This window comes from Tursiops truncatus, chromosome 15, assembly GCF_011762595.2.
Source record: "Tursiops truncatus isolate mTurTru1 chromosome 15, mTurTru1.mat.Y, whole genome shotgun sequence".
Taxonomy (NCBI): domain Eukaryota; kingdom Metazoa; phylum Chordata; class Mammalia; order Artiodactyla; family Delphinidae; genus Tursiops; species Tursiops truncatus.
In genome coordinates this window covers 2,931,847-2,959,497 of record NC_047048.1, presented here as the reverse complement: position 1 = coordinate 2,959,497, position 27,651 = coordinate 2,931,847, and the positions used below count along the sequence as shown (strand labels likewise).

General features: G+C 51.7%; 1 protein-coding gene and 1 pseudogene across 1 annotated transcript in view; both read right to left on the bottom strand.

Moving 5' to 3' along the window:
- The window catches only part of SDK1 (sidekick cell adhesion molecule 1), an 822,147-nt gene that overhangs the window by 221,954 nt on the left and 572,542 nt on the right, over window positions 1–27,651 (bottom strand). The window contains exons 6-8 of the mRNA XM_073791836.1: window positions 11,333–11,444; window positions 10,470–10,660; window positions 1,576–1,659 (exon numbers count right to left, since the gene is read on the bottom strand). Of these exons, the coding sequence (XP_073647937.1) occupies window positions 1,576–1,659; window positions 10,470–10,660; window positions 11,333–11,444 (387 nt within the window). The remainder of the gene's footprint in view (window positions 1–1,575; window positions 1,660–10,469; window positions 10,661–11,332; window positions 11,445–27,651) is intronic.
- On the bottom strand, window positions 19,425–21,069 carry LOC101331991 (cytosol aminopeptidase-like; annotated as a pseudogene).

Genomic DNA, 27,651 nt, shown 5'->3' with positions numbered 1-27,651 from the left:
CAGGCCAGAAAAGCAACCTCTTGTCAAGGGGAGAGCCTAACATTGTCATTTATTGAAAAATAATTGTTAGTATATAGGGGAACTAGGAGTATATCTATTTTGGGGCGATTTAATGTCATAAACAGAAATCTTATCCCCACAGTATTGTAGATTCTCGTTTCTAAAACATAAGCGCTCTAAATATTTTGTAGCTTCACTTTCACAGAGTTGCTGGCCGTAAAAAGCTGGTCTTCATAGAGAAGAGAGAACAATGCAGCAAAGACTTCCACTTGAACTTCACAGGACTCTTCTCATTCCTGTCTTCTCCCGCCCTGAGCCCCAGCAGCGGGGAAGAGAAGCAGAGCAGGGATGGAGGCTGCACCCTGGGAGCTGGCGGGACTGGGAACCAGAACCGGTAAGGAAATGACTCTTCTGGGCGGGAGCAGCTGTGGCAGAGGCTCAGTGGATGGAGGGGAGGGGAGGGGAGGGGACGGGAGGGGACTCTTGGCCGGACGCCCCTCTCTACGCTGACACTCAACACTGTCCTGAGTGACACTCCCACTCCTTCCCCGAAATGGAAAGTGACTTGCAGATCGGTGGTATCTGTTCCGAGTCCCAGGGCCTTGGCTCTCAGGGTCCAGGCCTAAGCACTGGCTTTGGAGCTGGTGCCTGTGGGTTTCGATCCCGTCTCCACCAACACGTGGCCCGAGGCAGGCTGCCTGTCCGGGGCTCAGTGAGCCACGCCCCGGCGCCAGACCGCGGGCGGAGCTGAAGGTGTCTCCTTCATGGTCCTGACTGCGCTTCGAGCGAGTTACTTAGCTTTGCTTCTTAAGGGGTGTTTTCCCATGTATAGAGGGACGTAACGATCGCTCCCTTACGCAGCTGTCATGAAGATTTACAGAATTGTTAGGAATCCTCGCCCGCCAAACTCTTAGAAGAAAAACCCCACCCTTAAGATGAACAGGTGTTAACATAAAGGGTCCTTTTCCTTACTTGACAATCTCCAGCGGACTCGTGAAGTTTTGTTTGTGAAATCGCCACAGACAGCCCGTCTCTGTCGGGGCGTTCAGCGTAACTACTTGCGTGCTGGACAAGTAATGGGAACACAGGGACAACGAGGGGGGTGGAGGCTCGGGGCGAGAGGTAGAATTCCCTGAGTAACAAAGGAAAAGTCGACTCCAAGCTGAGAGGGCGGAAAAACAGAAGATTTCCTATCTGAGAAGTGGGAACGATCTCTCTTCTCTCAAGTGGGTGCGGTCACCAGTCCCGCTCACCCCACGGATGAGAATGAACTTCCTGCCCCGAGTCTTAGGGCTCTTGCAGAATCGAGCCTCTGAAGGGAGGCAAGGGGACAGGACTTCATCTCTCTCTGTTGGGACGGACAGGGTGAAGACTTCCTTGCTGTTCCCTTGGGTAAGGAGTATTATCCCCGCTTTGCAGGTTACATGCCCAGCAACTGAGTTCCACTCCACGCCAACGGCCCCGTTTCTAATCACCACAGTCAACCTGTCGCTGTCCAGAGGACGGCTCTGCCCTGGAGACGCCATTTCTGTTCCTCCACCACGTCGCTGCTTGCCCTGCGGCTCCCGCACTCACCCACGGCTCCACACACGATGTCCACGGTTTCTTCCACTTCCACTAAAATCCGACTCTCAGGTTCCGCAGTAAAGTACGGCGGCTCTTTAAACAAGAAAAAACCAAAACAGCCCGTAAGCCAAAGAGGTGTATTTCAGAAGACCCTCACAGCCTGCAAGAGTTTGAGCTCCTTTTAAAAACTATTGTTGAAAACTTCATTAGTTACCATCGTGCACCCAGACTCAGGATTCGGTGCGCAGAGGCCAAAGGCAATTTACAGTCTAAGGTTCTGGAAGGCAAATTACTACTCAGGGCACTGGCTACTTTTCAGTTCATGGGCTTGAATAATGGAATGTCTTAAGTCATATTTTAGAAGGACTATCCCGTGAGGTTCATAAAGGTTTATATTTACAGCACAGTATTTTATAGCCTACTTTGCTTCAGTATCTAAACTAAACAACAACTCGTGAAGCACGTTAAATAAAGCACCGCAGACAGGCGCCCGGCCTGTTTCAGGGAACGGGGCAGCCTATTAACATATTTTTTAAAGTCTTAGCAGTTCTTCTTCTCCAAAATATAGATTTAATACTTCAGTGGAATGCAAAGTAATAGCTAAGAGAAGAAGAAAATGGGCCTCTCGTCCATCTTCAGTAGCAAAGGAAACCCCACCACTCGCATAGCTCCAGACACCCTGCTCGCCTTCCTGCTCAACAGCAAGACAAGCAGCGGTTGTTTGTATTAAACGATGAATCTCCTTGGAGACTAAACTGCAGTATTTTTCTCAGTTTATTCAGCAGGAATTCAACGGTGGCAAGGCCAAGTTCGAGGAGTATTAAGGTAGTAGTGATTTCATTATCATGATAACAAAGGGCCGTTGTATTCACTTTCTGTGTGATAATTTCTGGGCGCTGTCTTCCAGAGTGGTTTATTTCCACTGTAATTGTGTTGAATGTGGATACTACAGCTTGGCTATATCTTGTATGGACTGTATCGTTAAAACAGGGTGGGACCTAAAAGACCAAAAAGAGAAATGAAAACTTAGCATTTCAAGGAGATGATTAAGGAGACAAGGCTGAAGGTTCCTCGCTGGAAGCAGTCAGGTATCAATCCTGCAATTACCTGCATCGCTCAAGCGGAAACAATCTGCTGAAGGAACCAGTCTGGCTGAGGCCACGGCTGCAAATTCACTAGGCGGAGGCAGATTCGCCACTGAGTTGTGTGTGTGCAGAGACCAGGCCTCAAGAAATACTGCAGAGATCCCACGTCTCTTTCTCAAGCTGGTCTTCACTGCTCACTCCTGCGTGCACACTCACGCGTGCACACTCAGCCGCGCCTCCTTCATCCCTAACAGTGACAACAGCGTTGCTTGTGCTCTAACTACACAGCAGCTGCACCCTGCCGAGGCCCTGGTGTGCAGGTCACGCCCCGTTCTCATCAGCAAATGCTGAAGCTGATATCTACCGCTGTGGTCTGGTTAAAGGGATGTGAGGGGAATGGAGAAGAACTAAGTTAAAACATCAACATCTGCTATGACGGATTACAGTTTTCCTTTCTTAAACATTTTTATTTTAAGATCACTGGAGAGTCCCACGCGTTTGTAATACATAATAAAGATCCCTTGTGTCCCCTCAGCAGGGACATCTTGCAGAAACTATAGTCCAACCAAGATACCGACAGTGAAACGTGTAGCCTATTGTATTCAACGTTCCCGGCCCCCCAGTCTCGGTTGTACTCGTGTGGACGACTCAGTGCAGGTCTGTGCATCCACGCCACCGTCAAGATGCAGAACGGGCCCGCCACCACCGGGGTCCTCCACGCTGCCCTTCTGTAACCATGCCCACCCCAAGGTCCCATCCTGAACCTCTGGCAACCATGCATCTGCTCTCCATCTCTATAATTCTGTCCTTTCAAGAATGTTATATAAATCAAATGATACAGTATGTAACCTTCGGAACTGGCTTTTTCCATGCAGCATACTTCCCTCGAGATTCTTCCAAGAGGAGTCACACTTTGGTGGGAAGAACCCATACCTATAGATATGCTCAACATCTACAGGACCAGACAATCCCCGAGGCACTGATTACAGAGGCTGTCTGGCACCCTGGCCGATGTCCCGGTGCTGCTGTCCCTCGCCCTGCAGTGCCCAGGTCTTCCCCAAGTGCTGGGGGGGAAGCCCCCAGGGTCAGAGACAACGGGCCCTCCTCACATGGTGACCTGAGGCTGGACCGAGCTGACTGAAGGCCTGGCTCTGGGGCTGCAGGTGCCTTAGGGACCCCCGGGCCTGCTCAGGGCGGCTCCTCTGCGAGCGCCGTCATCCCCGCCCGGCCAGTTCCACGGGCTCACGGCTCCATATCCTCTGTGGCCCCGAGCTCAGAGCCGCCAGGCTCTCTGGGCACGTCCCGCCGGGCGGTCTGCCGGAGCTGGCCGAGCGCTGTGTGTCTCCTCCGCAGCCGACACCCAGGCAAGCTTTAGTGGCCAGGGAGGCCGGGTCTGCTCACCATTTATTGGTTCCCCCGCCTCTTCCGGGAAGCCTTCCAGGTGCTGAGCCCTCAGCGCAGCCGTGGGGCGGCCGAAGCCCTCCCAGACACACGCGGCTTCCGACGGTAACGTCATCTCTCCCACGTCCGCACATTACCACTTCTCTCCCTGCTGACCCCGCATTCCAGCCCAGCTCAGCAGTGCCCTCAGCTACTTCCGCGTACACTCATCTATAAGGAGAACAGTGGGGGAAAGCACCGGGCGGTTCACCCAAGAAAGACTGAGGTGACTGGTGGGAAGAACCTGCTGTGAACGAGTCATCCCGCCACGGACTTTTCAACCACTTGATCTTCAAAGGGCAAGTGCGCGTCTCAGCTAATCAGCAACAACTCTGTCTAGAAAGGGTACCCTGCCAACGCAGGTGCACACTAGACTTTTAAAAATTTATCGCAATGGAGGCCAATAAAACCAGGGACTGAAACTAACACTTTCACCTCTTTTGAAACAATATGAAGCCGTCAGGAAAACGTTCTCATCCCGTGTGACACCGGCGTGTTAAGAAGAGGCCAGCCACGCGGGCTGTCCTCCACACGTCCCCCGGGGGCCACGGGCAGCTCCTCCAGGCAGCACGGCAAGCCTCCAGTCCCCCGGCCTCAGAGCCTGAGGCAGGGATACCTCCCAGGCAGCCCCCAAATTAGGATCCCTCAGGCTCTCCTGCCCTTGATGCTGGGCTCTGGCTCCTGCACCATCCACCCCACAACCCCGGCTCACGGCACAGCCCAGAGATGCCCCCTCTGCCGTCTGCCCTTCTCCCAGAGCGGCCGTCTCAGGAAGCGGCAGGGCCCGTGGTGTGCCCTTGACTCGCCACTGTCGTCCACGCTTGCATGCCTTTGTCCACTGGGGTGGGCAGAATGCCCCCAGGAGATGTCCACCCCAGTCACCGGTACCTGTGAACATGCTACGCTACGCGGCAGGGGAACTCTGTCGATGTGACCGAAGCCATCGACCTAAAAACGGGGAGATGATTTCAGAGCAGCGGGGCGGGCCCAGTCTCATCACAGGGACCCCTAAAAGCAGAGAGCTTCCTCCAGCTGGCAGCGGGAGCGACGGCAGGAGGGGAGGCCAGAGATCCGCGGTGTGAGGACTCGGCCTGCTGCTGGCTCTGAAGATGAAGGTGGCCACAGCCAGGGATGCCGGTTGTCTCCAGAACCTGAGAAAGACCCCACCAAGAGCCAGAAAGGAAACAGGCCCAGTCCCACAACCGCATGAACTGGATTCTGCAGCCCCTGGGTGAGCCGGGAGGTGGATCCTCCCGGGGCCTCGGGAGAAGAGCCCAGCCCAGCCACAGCCTCGGCTGCAGCCTCGGGAGGCCAAGAACCGTGAGGCGACACATCTGTATTATTTTAAGCTGTTGAGTTTGTGGTCCTTTCTCACAAGAGCAACACAAAGGCCGTCACTGGTCCTGGCTCCTCCCCGTGGACCAGCCTTTCTCAAGTTGCCTCGTTGGCAAATTCATACCCATCTGCAAGGCCAGTCCTCGTGTTCCTTCTCCTGCAGCCGGGCTGGGTCTGCCCCACCCAAGTACCCCTTGGGACCGATGACCCACGTCTGTGTGATGCGCCCACCACGCTGGAGGCTGCTTCAGGGAAGAGCGTGTCTTGGTCATCTCTGCGTCTTAGCACCTGCCATCATTTCTGAGAAGACACTTAGAAACCGCCCACTGGAGAAGAGAGAGAGGAGACGCCCACAGACTTCAGGACCCTGAAACTCCTTCGGGCGGAGACGCATCTAACTCGTCTTCATGCCACCCAGGCTGGTACTCCCGCTGGGTGCCTGGCACACGCTCTGCGCTGGTGAATGACAGGCGGGTGAGCGGAGAAGCAGAGGATGGCAGGGGAGCCTGGAATTGGACGGCGTGTGCGAGAGTTCACACCCTGCTCCCCAGACAGAATTCCTGCTCATCTCGGGGCACCAGGAGCTGCCGGTGCTGCATCCAGGGGCAAGTCACGCCAGCATCGTCTGAGGTCTGTCTCACGCTTCCTCTGGTTTTAAGGAACAGCTCTGTGATAGCTCTTTTCTGAGCTTTAATCAGTGGTAAGATGCCATGCGGATAAGCTCTCCAGTTGGTGACAGGACGCCGATAATGAATTTGGGAGCTTTACTAGGGGTCGTATGTGAAAACTATAAAAAAAGACATCTCAGGCTTTTCTTAAACCGATGTGAACAAGTTAGCAGGCAGGTGCTCTGTGAATCTCCATGAGGAGAGGACTATATGCTCCCTGCAAGATTCTCTTCTGGCCCGAATTGCTGTGAAAGCCCCTCTCCTGCCAACCCCAGGGGAGCCCCCTCACCCCCCGCCTTGCTGAGTGTGTAAGCACTCGCCGCGTGCAACTATAGCTACCGCGTGAAGGGACTGCCTTCCGCATGAGACCCTGGACGCCGGGACCAGCAGAGCTTCGGGGAGGCCGACTCAGTAAAGACCTCCGTGTCAAGTGGAGGGAAGGAAGGAAGAGAACAGGAAGGAAGGAAGGAAGGAATCTGGGTTGCAAACAAACGTCTAAGAGATGCTCAGTCTCAGCTCTAGGGGAACAACTTCTCAGTCACGGTGCTGCTATCAGCAGAGAGGTGTTACAGGTAACTTGTTATTTTAATAGGAGTTCAGATATTGGAGTTTCTGCATGATGTATGTATAAAAAATCAGAATAGACTTGAGGTTTACAGAGAAAGCTCTGTACAACTGTCATGCCCACTCACCCGAGTTTCTGAGCGGGGGTGAAGAAGGCATTGCGCCCCGGGCAGGACACGTGTATGCATGGCCGCGCTGTGCGTGGGACCAGATCTGTCAGTCTGGATGGGAGATGGACCCGCCGTGTTTCACGGAGGTTGAGGCGTTGCAGCATTGGTAAGAGGCGTCGTTTTGTTCACACCCAAGAAAGAAGAAATGCTTCCGTGGGTCGCGAGACACATGCTGACTTCAGAGGCTGCAGGCGTGGAAGATGCATCACGTCACCGCTGAACGTAAAGCACTAAGGGTGACGCGTGTCACCGCGGCGTCCTACCCACGGCTCCCAAAGCTGCCATTTCAGTCCTTCTGTGCCCGTTACTTCATATCGTCCTCACAACACGAGCCGGAATCATCTTCTGCAGCACCCACGTTTCACAGCCGTGGACGCTGAGGCCCGCAGAGGCCAGCGAGTGGTGCAGTGAGAACCTGGGCCCAGTCCCGTCTCCACAGCCTGTTCCGTCATGCATGCAGCATCAATGACCCACTAGAGTGTCCGCTCTCTGTAGGACAAGAGCTGGGACAGCGTCACTCCTCTGCCCGGTGAAAAGTCTGAGAGGTCACAGAGGCAAGTGGTGACGACTGAAGGAGTCCTGAGGGACACGCAGACCCACAAGGCAGGTAAGGAGGGACCCGGGCAGGAAAGGCCATTCATCCTAAGCACAGGTGCTCGGGGGTCTGAAGGGCGACGGTCCACGTCTTGGGTGGGCCTCCTTGAGAGGCAGATCTGAGACAGGGCTCCCTGCCAGTGGTTTATCTGGGAGGTGATGGGGACACCATCGGGAGGGCGGGAGGCCGGCTGTAAACGAGCGCGTCGCCAAGGCGGCCCCCGCTGTGGGTGACTGGGTTTACCCCGCGGGGAGACTCTGGAGGCCAGCAAAGACCCCAACCTCCAAATCACATCCCCACCTCGGGGCTGAGGACCCTCCGGTCCACGTGGCGCTGGACTGACGCACGCCGGGGGGTGTGGATGCCAGCACTTCCAGCCTGCCACATGGCGGGTGCCCTGGCCTCACCCAGGGGCAGCCCTGGCTCCAGTGGCCAGAGAACGCAGTCAGGAAACGGGCCCTGAGGCGTCTGTCCCATCGCGTGGGGTGTGCGGTGTGTGGGCAGGTAAGCAAACGAGCGGCGAAGCAACAGCCGCAGACTCCCCGCAGGGCAGATGGAGGAGACCGTGGACCGCCAAGCCCAGGAGGCCGCTTGCCCTGCCGTGTGGAGACCTCAGAAATTAAGCAACGCGGCAGCCGACCTGACAGGTGGGCTGGACAGCCTGTCTTGTCTCATCAGCAAGAAACAGGAGCAAACGGAAGCCAGTCTGTGTCTGCTTTCTTTCACCTGCACGTTCATGTCGATATTCGCCGCACGGTTCCACCAGCGACGGGGCCGTGGAACCGGGACCAGGGTTTCCTGGGGATCCCTCCCTCCACGATCGCTGGGCTCGGGGCTATAATCTCCCAAATCACTCCCAATTGACAGAGGCTCTTGAGGGCTTTCCCAGGATGATTCAACCACAAAATCCTACCTGTCACAGCAAATTCTTATGAATAAAGGGCTTTAAAGGAACATCATCAAGGTACACGAGTGTGTCTGTGTACCTTTAAAAGCCGGAACACGGAGAGATGGCAACTCAGGAGAATACAGAAACAATCTGCTCTGGAATCCAGATGGAAGTGCAAAACCCAAGTTCACGTGACAGATTTAAAAATGATTTTTTTCAGTAAATTTATTTATTTATTTTTGGCTGTGTTGGGTCTTCGTTGCTGCATGTGGGCTCTTCTCTAGTTGCGGCGAGCAGGGGCTACTCTTCGTTGCGGTGCACAGGACTTCTCATTGCGGTGGCTTGCAGAGCATGGGCTCTAGGTGCGCAGGCTTCAGTAGTTGTGGCACACGGGCTCAGTAGTTGTGGCTCGTGGGTTCTAGAGTGCAGGCTCAGTAGCTGTGGCGCACGGGCTTAGTTGCTCTGCGGCATGTGGGATCTTCCCGGACCAGGGCTCGAACCCATGTCCCCTGCATTGGCAGCTGGATTCTTAACCACTGCGCCACCAGGGAAGCCCTTAAATATTTTAAAAAGGGAATTATAATGGAAACAAACGTTCTAGTTTACAGGGAGATAGATTTCTTCTCTTGCTTAAATTACCTTGAAATGTTTTAACACAATAGAGTCCTGTCTGCTGGAGATTTACACGTTTACAATTTTAATTTGGGTTCAGTCTATAATGCGCTGTGCTCATGTAGCTGTAGATCACCCCCGACAGAAAGGTCCTTGCCGGGAACGGGGCTGGGGTACTGACATCTCTAAAGTGTGGCTGAGAAAGGGAGCAGAGAATCAGCTCAGATCCCTAGTGGAGAATCAGCAATGATTTGTGACTCAAAACCTGCCTTCTCTGACACTTTTAAAATTCGTGCACATCTTTCAGAGGGGCTGACAGCTTTGCATCACGTGAGTTTGGCAGTCATTTTCAGGCCACAGAGCCACTTCCTAATGATTTAAAGGAATGTGACACACTCAAGGCAAACTGCCTTTTATGCAGCATTTCTTCACACTCCTGCTAATTTTTTATGAAAACACAAGCTTTTATTTTTCCTTAGTTTGCAAAGTGGCAAACTGCAAAATATGTTATGTGAGGGGCGATTGCTCTCAAAGGGCTTTCTGCTCATGGGATCCTTCCTGGTCTCAGTCTGCCTTGTTTGCATGGAGAGGAGAGAGGCAGAGATTCTCCCACCTGGAGTGGACCCTGAAGCACCTCTTATCAGCAGTGGCCACTAGATGGGTCACTGCGACAGTGACCACAGCAGCTGAAGAGGCCTAAACACATTATAGGAGCTGAAGAGACGAGAGGAATAAAGGCCTTTGCCTCACAATTTAATGTAATCTTATCATAATCTGAAAATAGACTGAGGATTCCCTTAGTCTGTGTACAGTGCACCTTCCTGAACATCGAGATTTCCCAGCGTTTAGAGCAGCTCAGATGGGCCTAATTTTGTCTCCCTTCTCCCTGGTTTAAGAATAACACATGATTCTAGGAAGCCTCTCTGTTCTCACTTTCTAATTTAACAAAAGGTTAACACCCAAGACTTTCTGACTTTCTTCTGGGTCACAAAATAAAAAATAATGGTCATAGATTAATCTCTGAATATTGATCGTAACGGCCAAATAAGAGTTACAGAAAAGCCTCGTGGCAGAAAGGCCAGCACAGGGAGGTGATAAACATGCCAAGGATTTTGACACTCTGTTTCCCAAGCTTTACGATTGGACGTTTTCAGAAGGACGTTTCTTGGGAGTATTCAGAACATCAACTCTTTGGACATAACGCATTGATATTCTTGGGAAAGAAGACTAGACTGAATCTGGGAGATAAACTCAACTTCACTTCCATGTGCTGGGTTAAAAATAGGCGGTGGAACACAGGTGTTAGCTACGTTGTTTCCATGGCCTGGGGTGTGCCACCGCCCTGCGAGGATGCCGACGCCACCGCGTCCCAGTTTGAGCCTCACCTATGGTAGAAAGGACACCGCGTCCCAGTTTGAGCCTCACCTATGATGGAAAGGACACCGCGTCCCAGCCTGAGCCTCACCTATGATGGAAAGGACACCGCGTCCCAGCCTGGGCCTCGCCTATGGTAGAAAGGACACCGCGTCCCAGTCTGAGCCTCACCTATGATGGAAAGGAAGGCTCTGGCTCTGGCGGGCTCGAAAGCACTCCCTGGCAGCGCTGCCTCGCAGGCGTACTCCCCGATGTCCGAGGAGGTCGGGGTGCTGATGGTGAGGCGTCTCCCGAAGCTGTGGAGCCCACGGGTGACTCTCACCCCGTTTCTCTTCCAGGTCACACTCAGCTCCTCGATGGGCCTGTGAGAACGAAGGGCTTTAGTGACAATAATTGTGGATCATGTAGACGGCAATAATAATCATTCTACCAGGAACCATGGTGGGTTGAACAGTGGACATTTAAAACTCAATCCAGATATTACTCTACTCCCTTAAGGCACACGTCAGCAACACAGTCTGCTCAAGGGCTATTGAGCAGGGATAGCTAATTGCAGCAGCAATGGACCATAAGGGCTAATGATTCCATTTGCTCAGGAAAAGAATGCATAAAACAAATACTGCTAGGGGACGCGCTACACGGGAGGCGTGATCACGGGAACTCCATTCTGCAGCGACCACTAATGGGGCTGAGAACACCTACGACGACAGAGGAGAAGAGAATTAACTCTTTCCTTTGCACCCAAAGGAGAGCAAAGCTCCTCTCTGCTCCTCAGCCATAATCTAAGAAGAGACCCTCTACCATGACCCAGAGCTAAAGTGGAAAGCGCTGCTTTCCAATATAGATATTACATTCAATGTAAATACTGCAGAACAAGGCCCAGGAAAGGTCAGCACACCCGAGTCCTAGCTTCCCATACGCGCTGTGCCCACAGCCCAGCTGGATGAGCACGACCACCGTTGCTGGGAGAGCCAGCCACACGCAGGAGGGGTTCTCATGGGTTGTCACTCCCCGCGTGGGGGGCTGGCACGCACCTGGCATTGGCTATGCATTCCAAGGTGGTCTCACTGGACCCGGCCACCACGCTTCTGTTGCTCGGGGGGATCACGATGACGGGGGCCACGGCTTCAGGCGTGCTACCATCTCCTGCGGCAGAGAAAGCAGAAGCCCATGGAACTCTCTGAAGTACAGAAGGTGTGAGGATTGGGACGTGGCACGAGAGTCCCGTCCAGCTGCTCCGACAGGACACCCAGCGCCTCGGGACCCGACCCCAGCCCTCGAGGGGCCCTCGGTGTGGTCCTGGTCCATAAACACATGTCCCGCCCAGGAACCACGGGAACAGAGAGCCCCTGCTGCTTCTCCACACATCGTGCCCATAAAGGGCTTCAGACTGTTGTGCATTTTCCAAAATGCTTGCTGACTTTATCAATTTTAGACTTTGCTGATTGAGTTACCTGGTCTACCCACTACTTTCAAATCCGTTGAATTCCACAAATATTTCATGCATCAGGCCCTCTGCTGGGCACGCGTGTGTTTGGGAGGCGGCTGCTCTCTGACTTGGGCCCCAACGTGGTCCCCGGGGCAAAGACATCCCATGAACCAAGTGCTCGGTTCTGTGCGTGCATGTTTAATCCCTTCTCTCTGAAAAGTAACTATTCCGACTCCGTCTCTGTTGTGTGAGTATCAAACTATAAATAACGTAGCTCATACCTCTGGTGACAAGGGAGAAAAAAAACACGAGATGTTTTTGCCACTTTTCTCTCAAATACAAGTAATATCAAAATTAAACTACGTGCGCATTACGACTGTTTATTTAGGGAAAATGAGGACTGATCGCACATTTCGAGAACAGGACTTTCAATAAAGGGTGGAGATGGAAGAGGCTGGAAATAAAACTAAACTGACATCACAGCAAATGCCCAGTGCTTCCTGGAGGACCTCATGCTGCAGAGACCCGCCACCAGTGAGAGCAGCTGAGGAGAACTGTGGAAGGTTCCAGCTGTGGGCAATGCAGTCAGGGCATCGCGAGAGAGCAGGGGGAGAAAAGAGGACTGGCCTCTAGTCAACTTCCCACAGCTCTGAGTCCGGCTTTCACTGCCTAAGCAGTATGAGATTCTGGAATTAAAGGTTCACGTGAATTAAAAAAAAAAAAAAAAGCTTGAGGCGGTCAGAGCCAACAAACCAATTTTTTAACCCTGTGTGTCGACTAGTTACTGCGAGGCCGTTTCAGGCCCTCGGGGCTCCAGGCAAGCGCCGGGCAGCCTTCCCCTCCCCACGCCCGGCAGGGCCTCCCCGGGACCTTCCCAACGCCCGACACCCTCGGCTTGTGAGACTGGGGATCGCGGGGCTGGTTAAGAAGCCTCGGAGGATGCCGGAGTACAGACACTTTCGTGACAAAGGCTGAATGCCTGCCTGTCATCTGTGAAAGTCGCTGGTGAGGAGCAACGACCTGAGCTGCTAATATTTGCAAACAGTCATGTGAAGTGAAGGAAAGCAGCGGGGCGCTCAGAGGTCGCCGAGCAAGGTGCTAATTTGGCATGAATCAGCGCTCCGCCTGGCGCCGGAGAGGAAGCCCGTGCTCAGCGCTTGTCGCCGCCCGGAGGGCAATCCCCCCCGCCCCCCCCCGCCCCCCCCAGCCCCCCCCCCCCCCCCCCCCCCCCCGGCGGGCGGCTCAGCCTCGCCTGCGCGCTGACCCCGAGAGACCCGCAGGCGACAGACAGGTCAGCGCCAGGCCCGAGTTCACAGCCCGGGGACGAGCGAATGGGAGGATGCGCCTGCGGAGATTCCAGCCGCCCCGAGGAAAGAGGAAGTCGTTCGTAACTGTGATTCATACGGAACAGCAACTTCCGTCTGTATTGCTCTCGTGGCCCAGACCGTTACCCGATTTCAAGGACCCTCACCCATGGGGTCCACGGGACAAGTCCAGCGAGCAGCTCGACTCGGGGCTGGTAAATGTCAGCCTGCCCGCAAACCCGACCACTTTGTTCTTTCTGGTGATGCGCGAATCACACATGACGCTTGCAGAAGTAGGTCCCAGAGATGCAGATAAAATGTGACGGTTCCTAAAACGTGCATTTCTAACACACACACACAAGGCACACACATGCCGGCAAAGTGACCTTGACTTATGGAAACTACAACAGGAAGATCAAAGCAAGGTCTTGGATTGAGGAGTCTGTGCGTTTTCTACTGAAACTTAACATTTCAGTAAACTTTTACGTAAGCTCCCGGAATCCACATCCCTCGGTAGCAAGGACAGTGCTCGCTGTAGCACACGATGCTGGTACGTTTGCTTCATTTAAAAAAAAAATGTTTTAAAATTTCAGTCAAATTCGTATGACCACATGGATTAAAAAGAACAGCAAAGAGAGGCTTAAAACGAAACGTGACAACCCGCCCCCTCCCCCAAATGTGACTTTTAACTTGTCAGTGGGCAACTTTGCCTCCATCAGGCGGGAAGTTCAGTGTTGTCCCGAAGGGACCCTGAACCCCAGAGTGCAGGGCTCTTTCCTCTGGGGCCATTCATTCTGACGGGGGGCCGGGGGGGGGGGGTGTCCTTACCTGTCTGTCCGTCTCTCTGTCCACTCGCCTTAGCTGCCGAGTACTCTCAGTGGGAGGTAGGCAGCAGACTGTCCCAGACACAAACCATTAACTACCCCGGCTCTAGCTCTGGGTCGTAACTAGTCCCAAGGTGGCCAAGGCCGCTCCCCAAGCCGAGACCTCCTCCGCCCACCCCCATGGTAATCATTCCTCCATCCAGACCCTTGTTGCATCTCTCAGTCACTAACAGCGCCTACTTGTCCTGTGGCCCTCGGCCTCTTCTCCTGTACTGCATTTTGTAAGGCCAACTGGCCCGAGGCAGGGGAACACAATCAGATTCACAGGTTGCATCAGACCGAAATTCTCCGGACCACCCAGTTCCAGAAACTGCCCTGGAGACATTCTGGACCACCCAGTTCCAGGAACTGACCTGGGGACTTTGAACCCAGCCCAGCCTTCCCGCCTTTCGAGGGGCGGGACTAACGGTCCCCCAGGATACCCGAAAAGACCACTAAATAAGGAATACCCTGCGCCCTCCCAGATTCACCACACCCCTTTCCCTTCTTCCCCTATAAAGTCTTGCCCGACCCTTGCCCGGGCGCGACTTCCCTTTCTCTCGGACCAGTGCACCTCGCCCGGGAGCGCTCCCTGATAAAGCTCACTCGAAGCTTTCCTCTGTTTCGCGGTGCCGTTTGCTAAGATCCGACCTTACACATTTTAGTGGGTTTTTACTTCTTTTTTAAGTGAGAGGAGGTCATGGATGTGTATTTTTAAACTGCCAAGCTGACTTTTCTACCAATTTTTTTCCCACGTTCAATTTTTAGAAGAGAAATGCAAAGAAGACTATCTGGGCATTTTTAAAAGAATAAAATGGCCTCTTCATTTCTGGTACTCGCACGGCGGCCAAGATGTAATACGCACTGAACAAATACTCAACGATTGGTTAATTTTTCATAAATATTCTACAATAATGAGCCACTACTACCACCACCAGGAAAATTACCCTCTCCTTCAGGGTTCCGCATTAGAAAACATTTTTAAAATACCATATGCCAATGTATTAAGAATTATTTCCAAGAAGAACGAAAACAAAATGGGAAGTGGGAGGGAAACTGTACTTCACCAAGTTCCCACACAGCCCTCAACATTCTGTTATGTGTTTACATTTACAAATGTTGCCCAATTTAGGCTAACAACAAGCTTTTAAGATAGCTATTAGCATCCCCCTTTTATAAGACAGCTATTAGCATCCCCCTTTTATAGCTATTAGCATCCCCCTTTTAGTCAAAGTCACATGACTAAACATGGTAGAGAATGGGTTTTAAATAGAGGAATGTCTTCATCCAAAGTTCATAAGCCTTCTTTTACATAACGATGTTTCCTCCTAATAAAAACTTTGGTTGTGCTCAGTTAACCAGAAATTAAATTAACTAGAACACTCCTTCCCCTGAGCATTTCCTTAATTGAGACTTTACTGTAGCGTTTTCAACTGAGCATTTCCCAGGTTGGTTTAGGTGGTTGGGAGGTGCAGACATCGAAGCAAAAGAGGATTTCTGCCGAGGTCAGCAACCGTGGGTGCTAGGTAGCTTCAAAGGCAGAAAGGCGAGTGCTTTGTAGTTCTGGGAAGAAAGGCTCCAGGCAGAGGGAAATGGGGTCTACTCCTAGTCAGTTTCTCCCACATGAACCCCTTAATCACTGGAGAGGCTGAGTAGAGAGGAGCTGTCCAGGTTGCATTTAATTAAAAAGTACATTTAAAGAATATCAAATCTCCCAGACAGAAAAAAAAAAAAAAAAACGTTCAAAGTCTACCAGAACTGCTAAGCTGTGGAATTACTGCAGATGAAGTAGGATGAATGGCACACAGCCTGCTTCCCTGCAGTCAACGCAGTGCCGGTGGTGGGACAGCAGCGTGAGGATGAAGGGCGTGTCACCTGGACCCAGGGTCAGAAGCACAGGGACAAGCGGGAGGTGGTGACCGAGAGCTGGAAGGAAGGAGCCAGCCCCGCGGTCATCTGGGCGCAGAGTCAGAAAGTCAAGCTCTGGAGACGGAGGTGGGCAAAGGAGGACACGGGAGCTCAGCCAAGTGACGGCAGGAGCCTGGGGGTTGGGAGCAAGAGAACCGCATTTAGAATCCAGTGGAAATACCCTGGCTCCCAGCGGGAAGCAAGTGACTCAACTTCTCCGAGCCTTATCTCCCTAATTTGTAAAATGATGCCCGTCTCACAGGGCCATTCAAAACAAGAGTATACTTTTGACACTCTCACTTTCGACGTACGTTTGTATGTTACACGACGCACATCAGACAGCATGTGGCACACAGGACGTGCTTCGGAACTCGAGGCCGCAGCACCGCGGTGAAGGGGAGACTGAGGCCCTCAGTGCCTGCTCTGCCCCAGGGCTTCCCGTCTCTGCCAGGACGGCCTCCCCGCAGACGCTCTGAAGGCCCGTGCGCCCTGGATGTGAGGCTGCGGGGTGCTGGACCTCGAGGGAAGGCCCGCAGCCCTGCTCGTGGCCCGGGAGGAGCGAGCCCGCCTGCAGGCTTGGGGCCCACACGTCCCCACACGCCTCCTCATGAAGGTCTCCACAGCTCACTCAAAACATAGCCTCTTTCTTTCAAAAAAACAGCCTATGCCCTGAAAGTGGAATTTTCCAGAACATCTGAGAAAGCAAATCCCTCGTTTGGGCTTCCTCTGTCAGAACCGTCATCTTGACTGTCCTGCTTCCTAGGCGAGCGCTACCGGCCACGCGCCTCAGGGGATCTCCGCGGCCAAACCGGCGAGGCTGCGGCTCCCCGCTCTGTTCCCTCCGTGGAGCCGGGGGTTGCCCTGGCCGCCCGGAAAATAACGAGCTCAAAGGCCCCCTCCACCGGGAGATGCTGAGGCACATCTGCCCGGAGACACACAAGCGTGCAAGGCGAGCCAACCACACGGGCACACGTATTCAACCAGGGGCAACCCCGATCTGGGAAAGACGGGGCGGCGGCAAAGGCCACGGCCCCCAAGACTCCAGAGAACCTCGGCTCTCCAGTTCCTAGTGGGTCCAGATCTACAGGGCTCTCACTTAGGTCAGAAGAGGGTCCCGTCCAGAAGCAGCAGCTAGTGGCGCCTCCAGGACCTTTCGAAACCTCCAAGTGTTCCTGCTCCAAAACAAGTGGTCTAAAACTTGTAGGAACAAGAGAAAAATAAGGTGGAGAACACACGGGAGTCAAAGGCCTTAGGAAAGCCCTCAGGGCTGAGCTACAGGTTCCTCGGTGTTTTCTGAAAGCTTTTTTCAACATCCAATAATGATGATATTTATTGGTTGCATTGACCAGATGACGTAAACAATTACAGACATGCTTTAAAATTCAGGCAACTGGCTATCTGGGCAGAGCAAGAAGTGACCGTCTCGAGCCAGGGCCGCGGGTGCTGGGCTCCTCTGGCACCTCTGGTGCCAGCTCTCACCTCACTGCAGTGTCCCGATCTGCGGGGAGATCTGTCCACCTTCTGGAATAAGGAGGGGCGGATGAGTTATTCATCTTTGCACGGAGCAAAGTGCCTGGGCTGTAAGAGCCCTTCTGTGAGCGCTGGTTGAAGGAAGAATTAAGTCTTGTCCAAATAGAGCACGGCTGGTTATTATTACCAGCTCTTTATCGCTACAGGATGATAACGACATGAGCAAGTACCTCTTATTTCCAGGCACTGCGCGAGCGTGGGGAATAGGAGAGTTAACTGCAGGGGGTCAGAGGTCAGCGACGTCAAGGAGGTCTGGGTTTAGCAGAGGAAGAGAGTCACGTCAGAAGAGCAAGCAGCTGGTGGTGGGGTCAGGAGAGCCGAGGGGAGGGACGCGGCAGGATGCGGGGTCGGGAGTGCTGCGAGATTGATTCTTCCAGGGGAATTAGGAAGGGCTTGAGCCCGGCCCTTGGAAGATGGACAGTATTCACCAGGCAGAGGAGGGAAGGAAAGGCATTCCAGGAACAGGGAAAAAAGAAAGTGGAAACCGGGTTGGCTTGTTTGGAAAACTGTCAAGTGGTTCTTGAAGGTTGAGGGGAAACTGGGGCCTGGGAGTGACCCCAGAGGAGGCTGTCAGGGGAGGTGGGCCATGCTACCAAGTTTGGACTTTATCCAGTAGGGAATGGAGAGCCACTGAAGGCCCTTGAGGAGGAAAGTGGTGACGGAGACCGTGCGGGGCTGTTGCGGGCGTCGGTGGGGGGAGAAGAGGGGCCGACGGCAGCTGGGTGTGCGCAGGGAAGCTCTCCCGGCTTCTGGCTCCAGTGGTTTGGGGGGATGGCGGAGCAGCTCATAAGAGTGAAAGCTCAGGAGCAAGAAGGGTTGGGGTGATGATGCGGGCATGTGAAACTGGCGGACAAGGAGGCCTGGGGGTGTCCACGTGGGCAGGAGCACTGGCTGGTCAGCGGCACGAGAGCTCGGGGATGAGCACGGAAGACAGGGCTTGGAGGGCCCCCAGGCGGCTGGAGTCTTAAAGGGCAGGCACAGGAAGTGCACATGGATGGGATAATTGGCGGTCGGGGCAGCGGAAGAAGGAGGAGAAAGACATGATGACACTAAGGAAAGAGGCTGCTGTTCCTTCCAAATGAACAGGAATTCTCACACGGACAATCAAGGTTGCTTCTGCCCAGTTTTTGAAGATGAATCTTTGAGTTTCCCTCCTAGGACAATTACTAAGGAAGGCGGAGCTATATATAAGTAAAAATCCTGACCTTCCCCAAAAAGCGTTTCATTGTGCCACGGAGCACACTAGTAGACACTGCAGAGCTCGAGTCACTCTTTTTTGTTCGGTTCTATAGCTCAGCTTCTACAAACAGGCTGCCTAGGGCCATTCTCAACCGCTTTCTGGCAATAAAAAGCACAATTTAATTGGTCAGTCTCTTATGATTCTTGACCTTCTTCCATGCACAGCAAGGTACACTCGTGCCCTTTTGGGGGATGGGTGAAAACAGCTCCAAGACATTTTACTTAAAGAAAATCAAGTGGCTTTTCTTTTCTTTCTTTTTTTTTAAAATAAATAAATTTATTTTTTTAAAAAAAAGAAGAAGAAAGCTCTACTGCTTTCTGCTCTCCCACTTATTACTTGGTGACATCGCAGGCATGTTACTAACCCTCTCCTGTGCCTCATTTTCCTCATCTGTAACGTGGGGATGATAGTACCGCCTCACCTACTCAAGCTCATCACTGAGTGCCCCAAAGTGATTATTAACATTGAGACCCAACTTAACTACTTAGTTCATATAACACAGCCAGAAGAGACAAGTTATATTATAGCATCACTGGGTTTATGATAATATATAAGTAAATATCAGAGCCACACCAGGGAGCACAAAAAGTTAGATTTATTGTTTCTGACAACTGCATAGCGACTTTTAGTTTGTTCATTATTCCCAGCATCACAAATCTGAAATACAATTTTGCTCCTCAGTTACAAACAAGTACTCTGAAAAGTGATTAGGTAGCTTTTAAAAAATCATCATTATTCATTTAAGCTGGAACATCTTAAAAATCTTTGCCAGGCAAGATATTAGCTTGACCTTTATAAACCTCTGCATAAAGTGAAAAACCAATCAAGGCATACAGATTTCATTTTGTTCTATGTTTTTAAATACCATCCTTTGTTTCCCTTGAGAGGTTTTGATCTATTCATTCAAAAGTATTCTGAAGCTCTACTGCCCGTTTAAGACAGAATGAAGGCATTTAGAGCATCTGAACTGAGTGCTGTCTTGACGGAACCGAAGCGGGAACTCGATCAGGGTCCTCGCGGGCCTCCCAGCCATGCCTTTGCACAGGTAAGGAACCATCTTTGTTGGTCATCACTCCTGCTATGTCTACATGCGCCCACTTAGGACAGTCACAAATTCTTTCCGAAATGCTGCAGCCGTCCATGCTCCTGCAGATCTGTATTTTCCAATGCTATTAACATCAGCTAGTTGGCAACCTACAATCTGTGCTGTGTAAGGTTCAAAGACAGGCATCCTCCAGACACGGTCTCCCATTTCAATGCTGGCCTCAAATAGTTTGTTCCACAGCCAGGAAGAACTGGTAAAGACCCCAGTGGCACCGGACTCCAAAGCTACATCCATGGCACCTGTCAGGGTGGCGGCACTGATGACGACCTTTGGGTTAAAAGTGTGCGCGCAGCAGAGCACATCGGCCAGGAGGAGTCTCCCCTCAGCAGCAGTGTCATCCACCTGTATGGTCTTCCCGGTCTTGGCGCTAACAACATCCCCAGGCTTGTTGGCCTTCCCGCTGGGCATATTTTCACAAAGAGGGGCCAAACCTACGACGCTGAAGGGCAGGTCGAGCTTGGCGGCAGGCACGATGGCTGAACAGACATTGGCGGCTCCTCCCATGTCAGCCCTCATGAGGTCCATGTTTGCAGCCGCCTTGAGGGAGATGCCACCGCTGTCAAAGCTAATCCCCTTCCCAACAAACACCAAAGGAGGGTCACCTGCATTGCCTTTGTCGTGAATTTCCAGGAAGACTGGAGGCTCTTCGGACCCTCTGGCCACACTGAGGAATGACCCCACTTCCTGTTCCTGAATCCAAGGCTTGGGTCTGAGGTGGACGTCTGTTTCACTACTAGCACTTTTGAGATTCTTCTCAGTAATTCCGGAAAATCTGGTTGGCGTCATCTCATTGGCGGGCGTCTCACCAAGTGGCACGCCAGGTTCTGCCCGGAAGCAAAGAGGACTCCCCTTTGCCAGGCCTCCTGATACCCACTTCCATGAAGCCACCTTCTTTTTCTGCGTCAGGTCGTCATACTCGTAGAGCCCAGGCACCACTCCTCGCGCATGGGCGTCTCCGCAGGGGTCCACCTCCACGGACGGGATCTCCGGGTCCTGAACCTGTCTGCACCCCGCTGCAACAGCGGCTCTGATGTTCTCTTTGCCTTCGTGCCGGTTTTCCTGGTCATCAACTCCGGCCGTCTTTTTGCCGAGGCCAACCACACCATGCTGGAGAAGCCCTCATGCTGACCATAAACGGTTTGGGTTTTGCCTGCCTTCAGGGGTGGTCCAGATATGTTCAAGAGATCTCTCAGCTTTCCAGACACCAATTTATTAAAATTCTCTCCTGCGCTTATAAACTGGGGCACATCATCTTCTTTTTCTTTGCCACAGATTCCTAAAACAAGGCCCTTCGTCTTGTCTGCGGCGGCTGGACCGGGTCCCCAGAAGTGCTTCCCGCTCAGATGTCGGACAGGCGACTCTCGCGGCAGCCGGAAGAGGCAGCAAGAGCATCTTTTCGGCTCGGCCCCCCGGCACCGCCCTCCACCAAGTACGTGGAGCAAGGAGGGCGAGTGCGTGCCTGGGAGCCCGGCTTTCCTGGGGGTGGGGGGGGCGGTGGTTGGGCTCCAGTGGCTTTTCCACTCATCAGTTGCTTTTGCAACCCTTCGGAGTCTGTCATCTTTCTCGGAATTTTAAATTAAAACGGCCTGGCAAAGGGACTAAGCGCTCTCCTGCCTGCAAAGCATCTCAGCAGGTGTGTCTGATGGCTTGCCACCATGGGAGCTGGCGTCTTGATAGCTCAGATCCTGCAGAGCTGAACCCTCCAGGGCACGTACGTTTTAAGAGACTAGGAGAGAGAGATGTGTGTGTGTGTGTGTGTGTGTGTGTGTGTGTGTGTGTGTGTGTGTATTATATATATATAATCTCCAAGAACCCGTAGAAATTATTACTTTTGTTGTTGTTAACATGTGCTACAGTAGAAGGTGTATAGGCAGCAGGCAAACCAGGTCATTCCCTCAGATTCCAAGAGGTGAGTTTCTCAAGGCAGAACCTGGGCAATTTTAAGACGCACTTTATTGTGAAAAGTGAAATAAACAGCATGAATTTTCTCCTGATTGGAAAACTCTTGTTCACCAAATAGAAAGTCCCTCCCACCTTTCACTTTCCCCAAACCCACTTTTTAGCTTCTGTGCCCCCGGCTCCCGAACGGGCGAAGCAGGCGTGTAAATTCCTGCGTTAATAATCCCTTGTGTGCGGAGCTGCCGAAGCAGACTCTCCTATCCTAAACGCTGTGTCGCTCAGTGAGCGAGAACCCGCTCACGGCCGCGAAGGCGCTGGGCAGTGCCGCTGGGCGAGCCCCGTCCCAGAAGCCCTGCTGCTCCCTCCGAGGAGAGTCTGCACCGCCGACTCACTCCTTGTTTACTGTGCAACGGTGGGAGGGAACACAGCCGTATACCCCATTCACAATTTTATCTTTACGTGTACTCCCATTTTTATCTCAATACACTTCTGGGCTTTTCTATTGACGAGAGAGGATGAATGAAATAATGTGACAGCTCGACAAACAACCCAGCAGCTTCTTTTCTTCTCATTTATAACATGTTTGAAAACGTGCACATTTGGAAATCAATGGAATGTTACCAAGAATGTATGTTCATCAGCAGAGGAAAATGAAGGTGATAAAAGGCAACTCTGCAGCAGGCCTATTCGTTTATTTATTGATTGATAGAACACAGAACAGGAGTGTGGATTTAGGAACTGCATGGCTGGACCCTGGAGCGATCCAAACGAACAGAGACAGCAGCTTTCCATTCAAGCATATAAACGCATAACCTACCGTTTAATGCAAAAGAACAACAACCAACAGAGAAACTGGGGCCACGTGTAGTTTCGGTGGGACAGAGAAGTAAGAGGGTGTTCTTCAGGAAGTTAGGGCAATTTTCCAAACGGCCTACTGAAATTATTGAGAAGGTACCTAGGCACAACAGCAGATCACTTTTAGCTTCAGTGAGAAATGCCCTTGAATAATTTTGCCAAACGTGCCAATCTGGGCGTGGAGCCCAAGCCCACCGGGGCGACTGATGCCCATCTGAGGCTATTAGCAAGGACAACGGGGAACTGCAGGACCCCTTGGCAAGGGCCCTCTGAAGCCTTGGTCCCTTCCAGCCGCAGCTGGAGGAGTTCCAAGGAAAAAGTTTTTTTCAAAGTTCCCACGAGACACAAAGTATTTAGAGGTTGGTAGATCTGCAGGAAGAACACCACTGCCTTGAGCAACCTCGAGCAGAGGAATCAAAACCACATCTGGTTTCTTTAGTGACCATAAAGCCAGCATTTGGAGGACCGGAGCTACGCTGACGGGGGCCTCTGCCTCCGCAGGCTGGGGGGCCCTCTGACAATGGCGAGCCCACCCCTCCCAGCCGAGCTCTTCCCTTGCTCCGCGCTCCACGGGACCCTCCACTCACTATGCTTGTTTGGTTTGTGTCTGTCTCTCCCCGCAGGAGACCAGGAGCACAGGCACTTTCGTCTGTTCTGTCTTAGCCACTCTCTCCAGGCCTACACAGTGCCTCGTGCACAGCAGGTATCCAGTAAGTATCTGTTGACTGAACACGGAGAGAAGGGCTTGGGTTCCTGTGCTTCACCCGCCGTGTGGCAGGCGCTCTCTGAAACATCTCAGCCGCCCTCCTCCGACCTGAGCGCCTCCGCCTGCGACAACTTTCCCCATTCCTACCCCCCGCCTGCACTGCAGCCTGCCGAAGTCCACCATCCATCGGGGCCAGGGAGCATGCCACCTCCTCCAGGAAGGCTTCCCAGGCCCTCAGTTAAAGTGCCCGTCCCTCTCGGTGCCTGCTGCTGCTTTTTAAAAGTTGTGGCTAAATATATATACCATGAAATGTACCATTTTAACCATTTTTAAGTGCACAGAACCGTGGCATCAACTGACACCATTGTGCAGCCGCCCCCAGCATCCCTTTCCAGAACCTCATCTCCCCAGACTGAGACTCTGTCCCCATTAGACACCTGCTCCTCATCCCTTGCCCCCCAGCCCCCTCCCCCTCTCCTGCTCTCTGTCTCTGTGAGTTTGACTCCAGGTACCTCACGTAAATGGAATCACACGGGATTTGTTCTTTCATGACTGGCTCGGCTCACAGAGCGTAATGCCTTCAAGGTTCATGTATGTGGTAACGTGGATCAGAATTTCATTCTTTTTTAAGGCTGAATAACGGTCCATTGTATGGACGGACCACATTTCATTTATCCATTCATCTGCAGATAGACACTTAGGTTGTTGCTTCCGCCTGTTGGCTGTTGTGAATACTGCTGTTATGAACATGGGTGTGTGAGTATCTGTTTCAGTCTCTGTTTTCAGTTCTTTGGGGTATATATCCAGAAGTAGAACTGCTGAATCAGATGGTAATTCTGCGATTAAGTGTTTAAGGACACATCATACCATTTTCCACAGTGGCTGTGCAATTATACACTCCCACCAGCAAGGCAAAAAAGAGTTCCAACTTCTCCACACCCTCACCAACACTTGTTGTTTTTTCTTTGTGTAGACTGTCTTCAGAGTAGCCGTCCTAATGGGTGGGAGTGGTGTATCACTTGATTTGATTTCCCTACTGATTAGTGGAGTAGAGCATTTTCCCATGTGCTCAATTAGCCATTTGTATATCATCTTTGGAGAAACATCTATTCCAGTCCTTTGCTCAGTTTTTTTTTTTTTTTTTTTTTTTGTGGTACATGGGCCTCTCACTGCTGTGGCCTCTCCCGTTGTGGAGCACAGGCTCCGGACGCGCAGGCTCAGTGGCCATGGCTCACGGGCCCAGCCGCTCCGCGGCACGTGGGATCTTCCCGGACCGGGGCACGAACCCGCGTCCCCTGCATCGGCAGGCGGACTCTCAACCACTGTGCCACCAGGGAAGCCCCTTTGCTCAGTTCTTAAATCAGGTTGTTTGTTTGGTTGTTGAGTTGCAGGAGTCCTTTATATTTTCTGAACATTAATCCCTTATCAGGTGTAGGATTTACAAGTACTTCCCCCTATTCCATGGGTTGCCTTTTCACTCTGTTGATAGTGTCCTTTGATGCGCAAAAGTGTTTAATTTTGATGAAGTCCAATTCATCTGTGTTTTCTTTGCCTGTGATTTTGGTGTCATATCTAAGAAATCACTGACAAATCCAATGTCATCAAGCTTTCCCCCCTGTTTTCTTCAAGGAGTTGGACAGTTCTCGGTCTCAGCTGTAGGTCCTTTGACCCGCTCTGACCCTGGCCCTGGGGTACGCGGTGTAAGGCACGCAGTGCACTTTCCACACTTGGTTAGTATCGCTCTGGAGCTGGTGTTGCCCGTGCCCTGCCCACAGTCTCTGTCACCTGCCGCTTACTTACAAACCCACGACTTTCTGCAAACACCTGCCAGTTCCTATCTGAGGTCATTCTCTGGCCAGGGGTATGACTGGCCTAGAAGGGTGAGGTGGAGAGATAAGCCTGCATGCCTGGACGTTAATGTCCCTGGAAGTCGTTCTCAAGGAATAAAGCATAGGAGCTGATGAGTAAATCCCTGCACTTTCTCCCTCAGTCAGCGACACTACGGTGGCTTCTATGCAGTCTCCCTGAGGCTCCTGGGGGACCCAGGACAGATGTTCACTGAGGGGATGGGCTCACTCACTGATGCACCTGCACTTTGCCCACTCCTTTGCCCATAGTTCCTGGGACCACCTCTAACTAAACGCCTGGACCCACATTTTCACTGAACCCACATGCTCTGCTTCTGGGGGAAAGTGAGACAAACCTTGGTCTCCTTCAGACCAGGGCACCTGTACAAGCACACATCTGCCCCATCCACTGTAATCTCCTTAAGGTGTGCGATTCTTAGTCTTCAGAGCCTCTGGAAACAGTCAGTGCCTAACAGATGCTTGCCAGATCGAATTTCCAAACAGACACCAATATCTGTTCCTAAAATAATCAAATCTCTTCCCAGGACAAGAGTTTTGCATGTAAGTTTCTGGAGAGTAGCACAGCTCTGCTCCTGAGACATGTTTATGACCCTCTGTCAGGCTCCAGTCCTGCTGAACGTCAGATTGTCTTTACATAGCGTGAATCACAAACAGAATCTGTAACTAGAAAAGTGCCTCACAGATAAAACCAAGAACAAAGAAATGCAATCCTGAGTCCCTGGAGAAAACAGAAAATTATCTTAACAAACGCTGTGAGCACGTGAGAGAAAAAAGAAAAAAAAGGAGATAAATAAGAGAGAAAGGGGCCACAGTATGTTAAGCAGAATATATCAGGAAAACCACAGTTGTGCCCTCCTCCTTAAAATACAATAAAGATCTTTAGAAAACCAGACTAAATTGAAGTTATTTTCCTTGCTACGGATACCATTGTTCAACTCACAGACTAGGAATTACGGCAATTGAAGCTGAAAGTAAATTCATGGTCTAGTTATAAAGACGCCTGCTCGGGAAGCCAGACCGCAGGTGAACACTCCCAGGGCTGTTACTTTCGGAAGACTCTGTTTGACTGGAACAACATACAACTGAAAGCTTTGTATTCTACAGCTCCCCCAGCCACGTGAAAACACAAAGAGCTGAGGGGCCAATAGTTTGAGAAACAGGTTTCTCAATGTTTCAGCTCCTTCCCAGGAGGGGCACCCCACAGACCAACAGATGACCTTCTTTTTATTTTTTCATGTAAGACTGATATCCTAAATAAAACCAGAGCTTCTCAAATGAGAAATCCAAGACCAATAAAACCTCTCACTTACATATTTAGTGTTTCATAAAACTGCAATGCCGCAAGGTGGTTATACCCAGAACTGGAGAAATATTTTATCGAGCGTGTGGTATTTTCTTCTGTTTCCCACCTTAAATGCAAGTGTTCATACAAATATATTGATGAACACTTCCTCTGCTGTGTTTTTAGGTAATCAATTTCTTATTTATTCCATCTTAGAGGAGAGCAAACTCTGAGGCAGGAAATCTTGCAGGTGTCCTAACCAGCACAGAGCAACCGAGAGTACTACATGTTCCAAAGCAATAAACGGTAAGTAAACAACCTGATGGATAACCATGTCCACCAACCATATTCATTCCAAGCTAATTCCAGGAATAGAACCGTATTCTGTTTCCTAACATTAGGATCAAGGAGCATTTCTCTCTGGAGGATGGAGTGAGGACTTTACCCCAGCTCATCTCTAGGTGGGCCAGGCAGGGCTGTATCTCTACCAACATGGCGGGGCTGACCGCTCCCAACGTACCAGCGCAGGTTCTGGGCTCGGTCTATTTGGAGATTCATCATTCTGACTGGAGAGCGCTGGCCCCAAGAAGAATAAATAATCAGGCTGGGGACATTCACTAGAGAGCAGCGCCACACACAATCTGAGCGCACAGGTGAGACAGGAGTGGGGGGCTTGGCTTGTGTCTTGGTCTAACTCTCTCTCCCTCTCACTCCTGCTCACGTGTGCGCTCTCTCTCCCGTCTCCGGAAATTTGGTGGGTCCTTGTCCTTGATGGGGAGCACAGCAGACAAGACCACAGAATGAGCCGGGGCATAGGGAGGCTTCGATAGTGACGGATGAGAGCTCGTAACTGTGGAGGAATCTCCCCTTCTGTTTTCGCATCTCTTTTCTTTTTGCTAGTGTTGCTGTATCAGAATTACCCTTGGGTGTCATAACAGAGGTACAAAGAAATCAGGAAATCTTAAGAGAAGAAAATATTTCTCTTCCTGTCTGCCCTAGCTTCCTTCAAATGAATAAAGTCAGTCCCACAGTGCAAGAATAGAGTCCTCAGCAAAAAAAGACGTTTTCTGATATGACCCGAGGTTATCTATTTAAGCCAACTGCTCCCCTACTCAATCTGCTAGGAAGCAAGTTTTTTTCTTTTTTTTAAATGTCAACACAGTCTCATTTATATTTTGGTCTAAAATCAACACCAACAATAAATCTAAGGCTGATGACAGAAAGAGGGAGAGCACATGAAGAGCAGAAGCTGTGGATATAAAGAACTAAGCCCACCAAACGCAGCTAAGGTCCCGCTTAAGATACCTACTTAAAATTAATTACTGCAGGTGCTATGAGAGGGGAGTGCGCTGCTGGTAGAAACA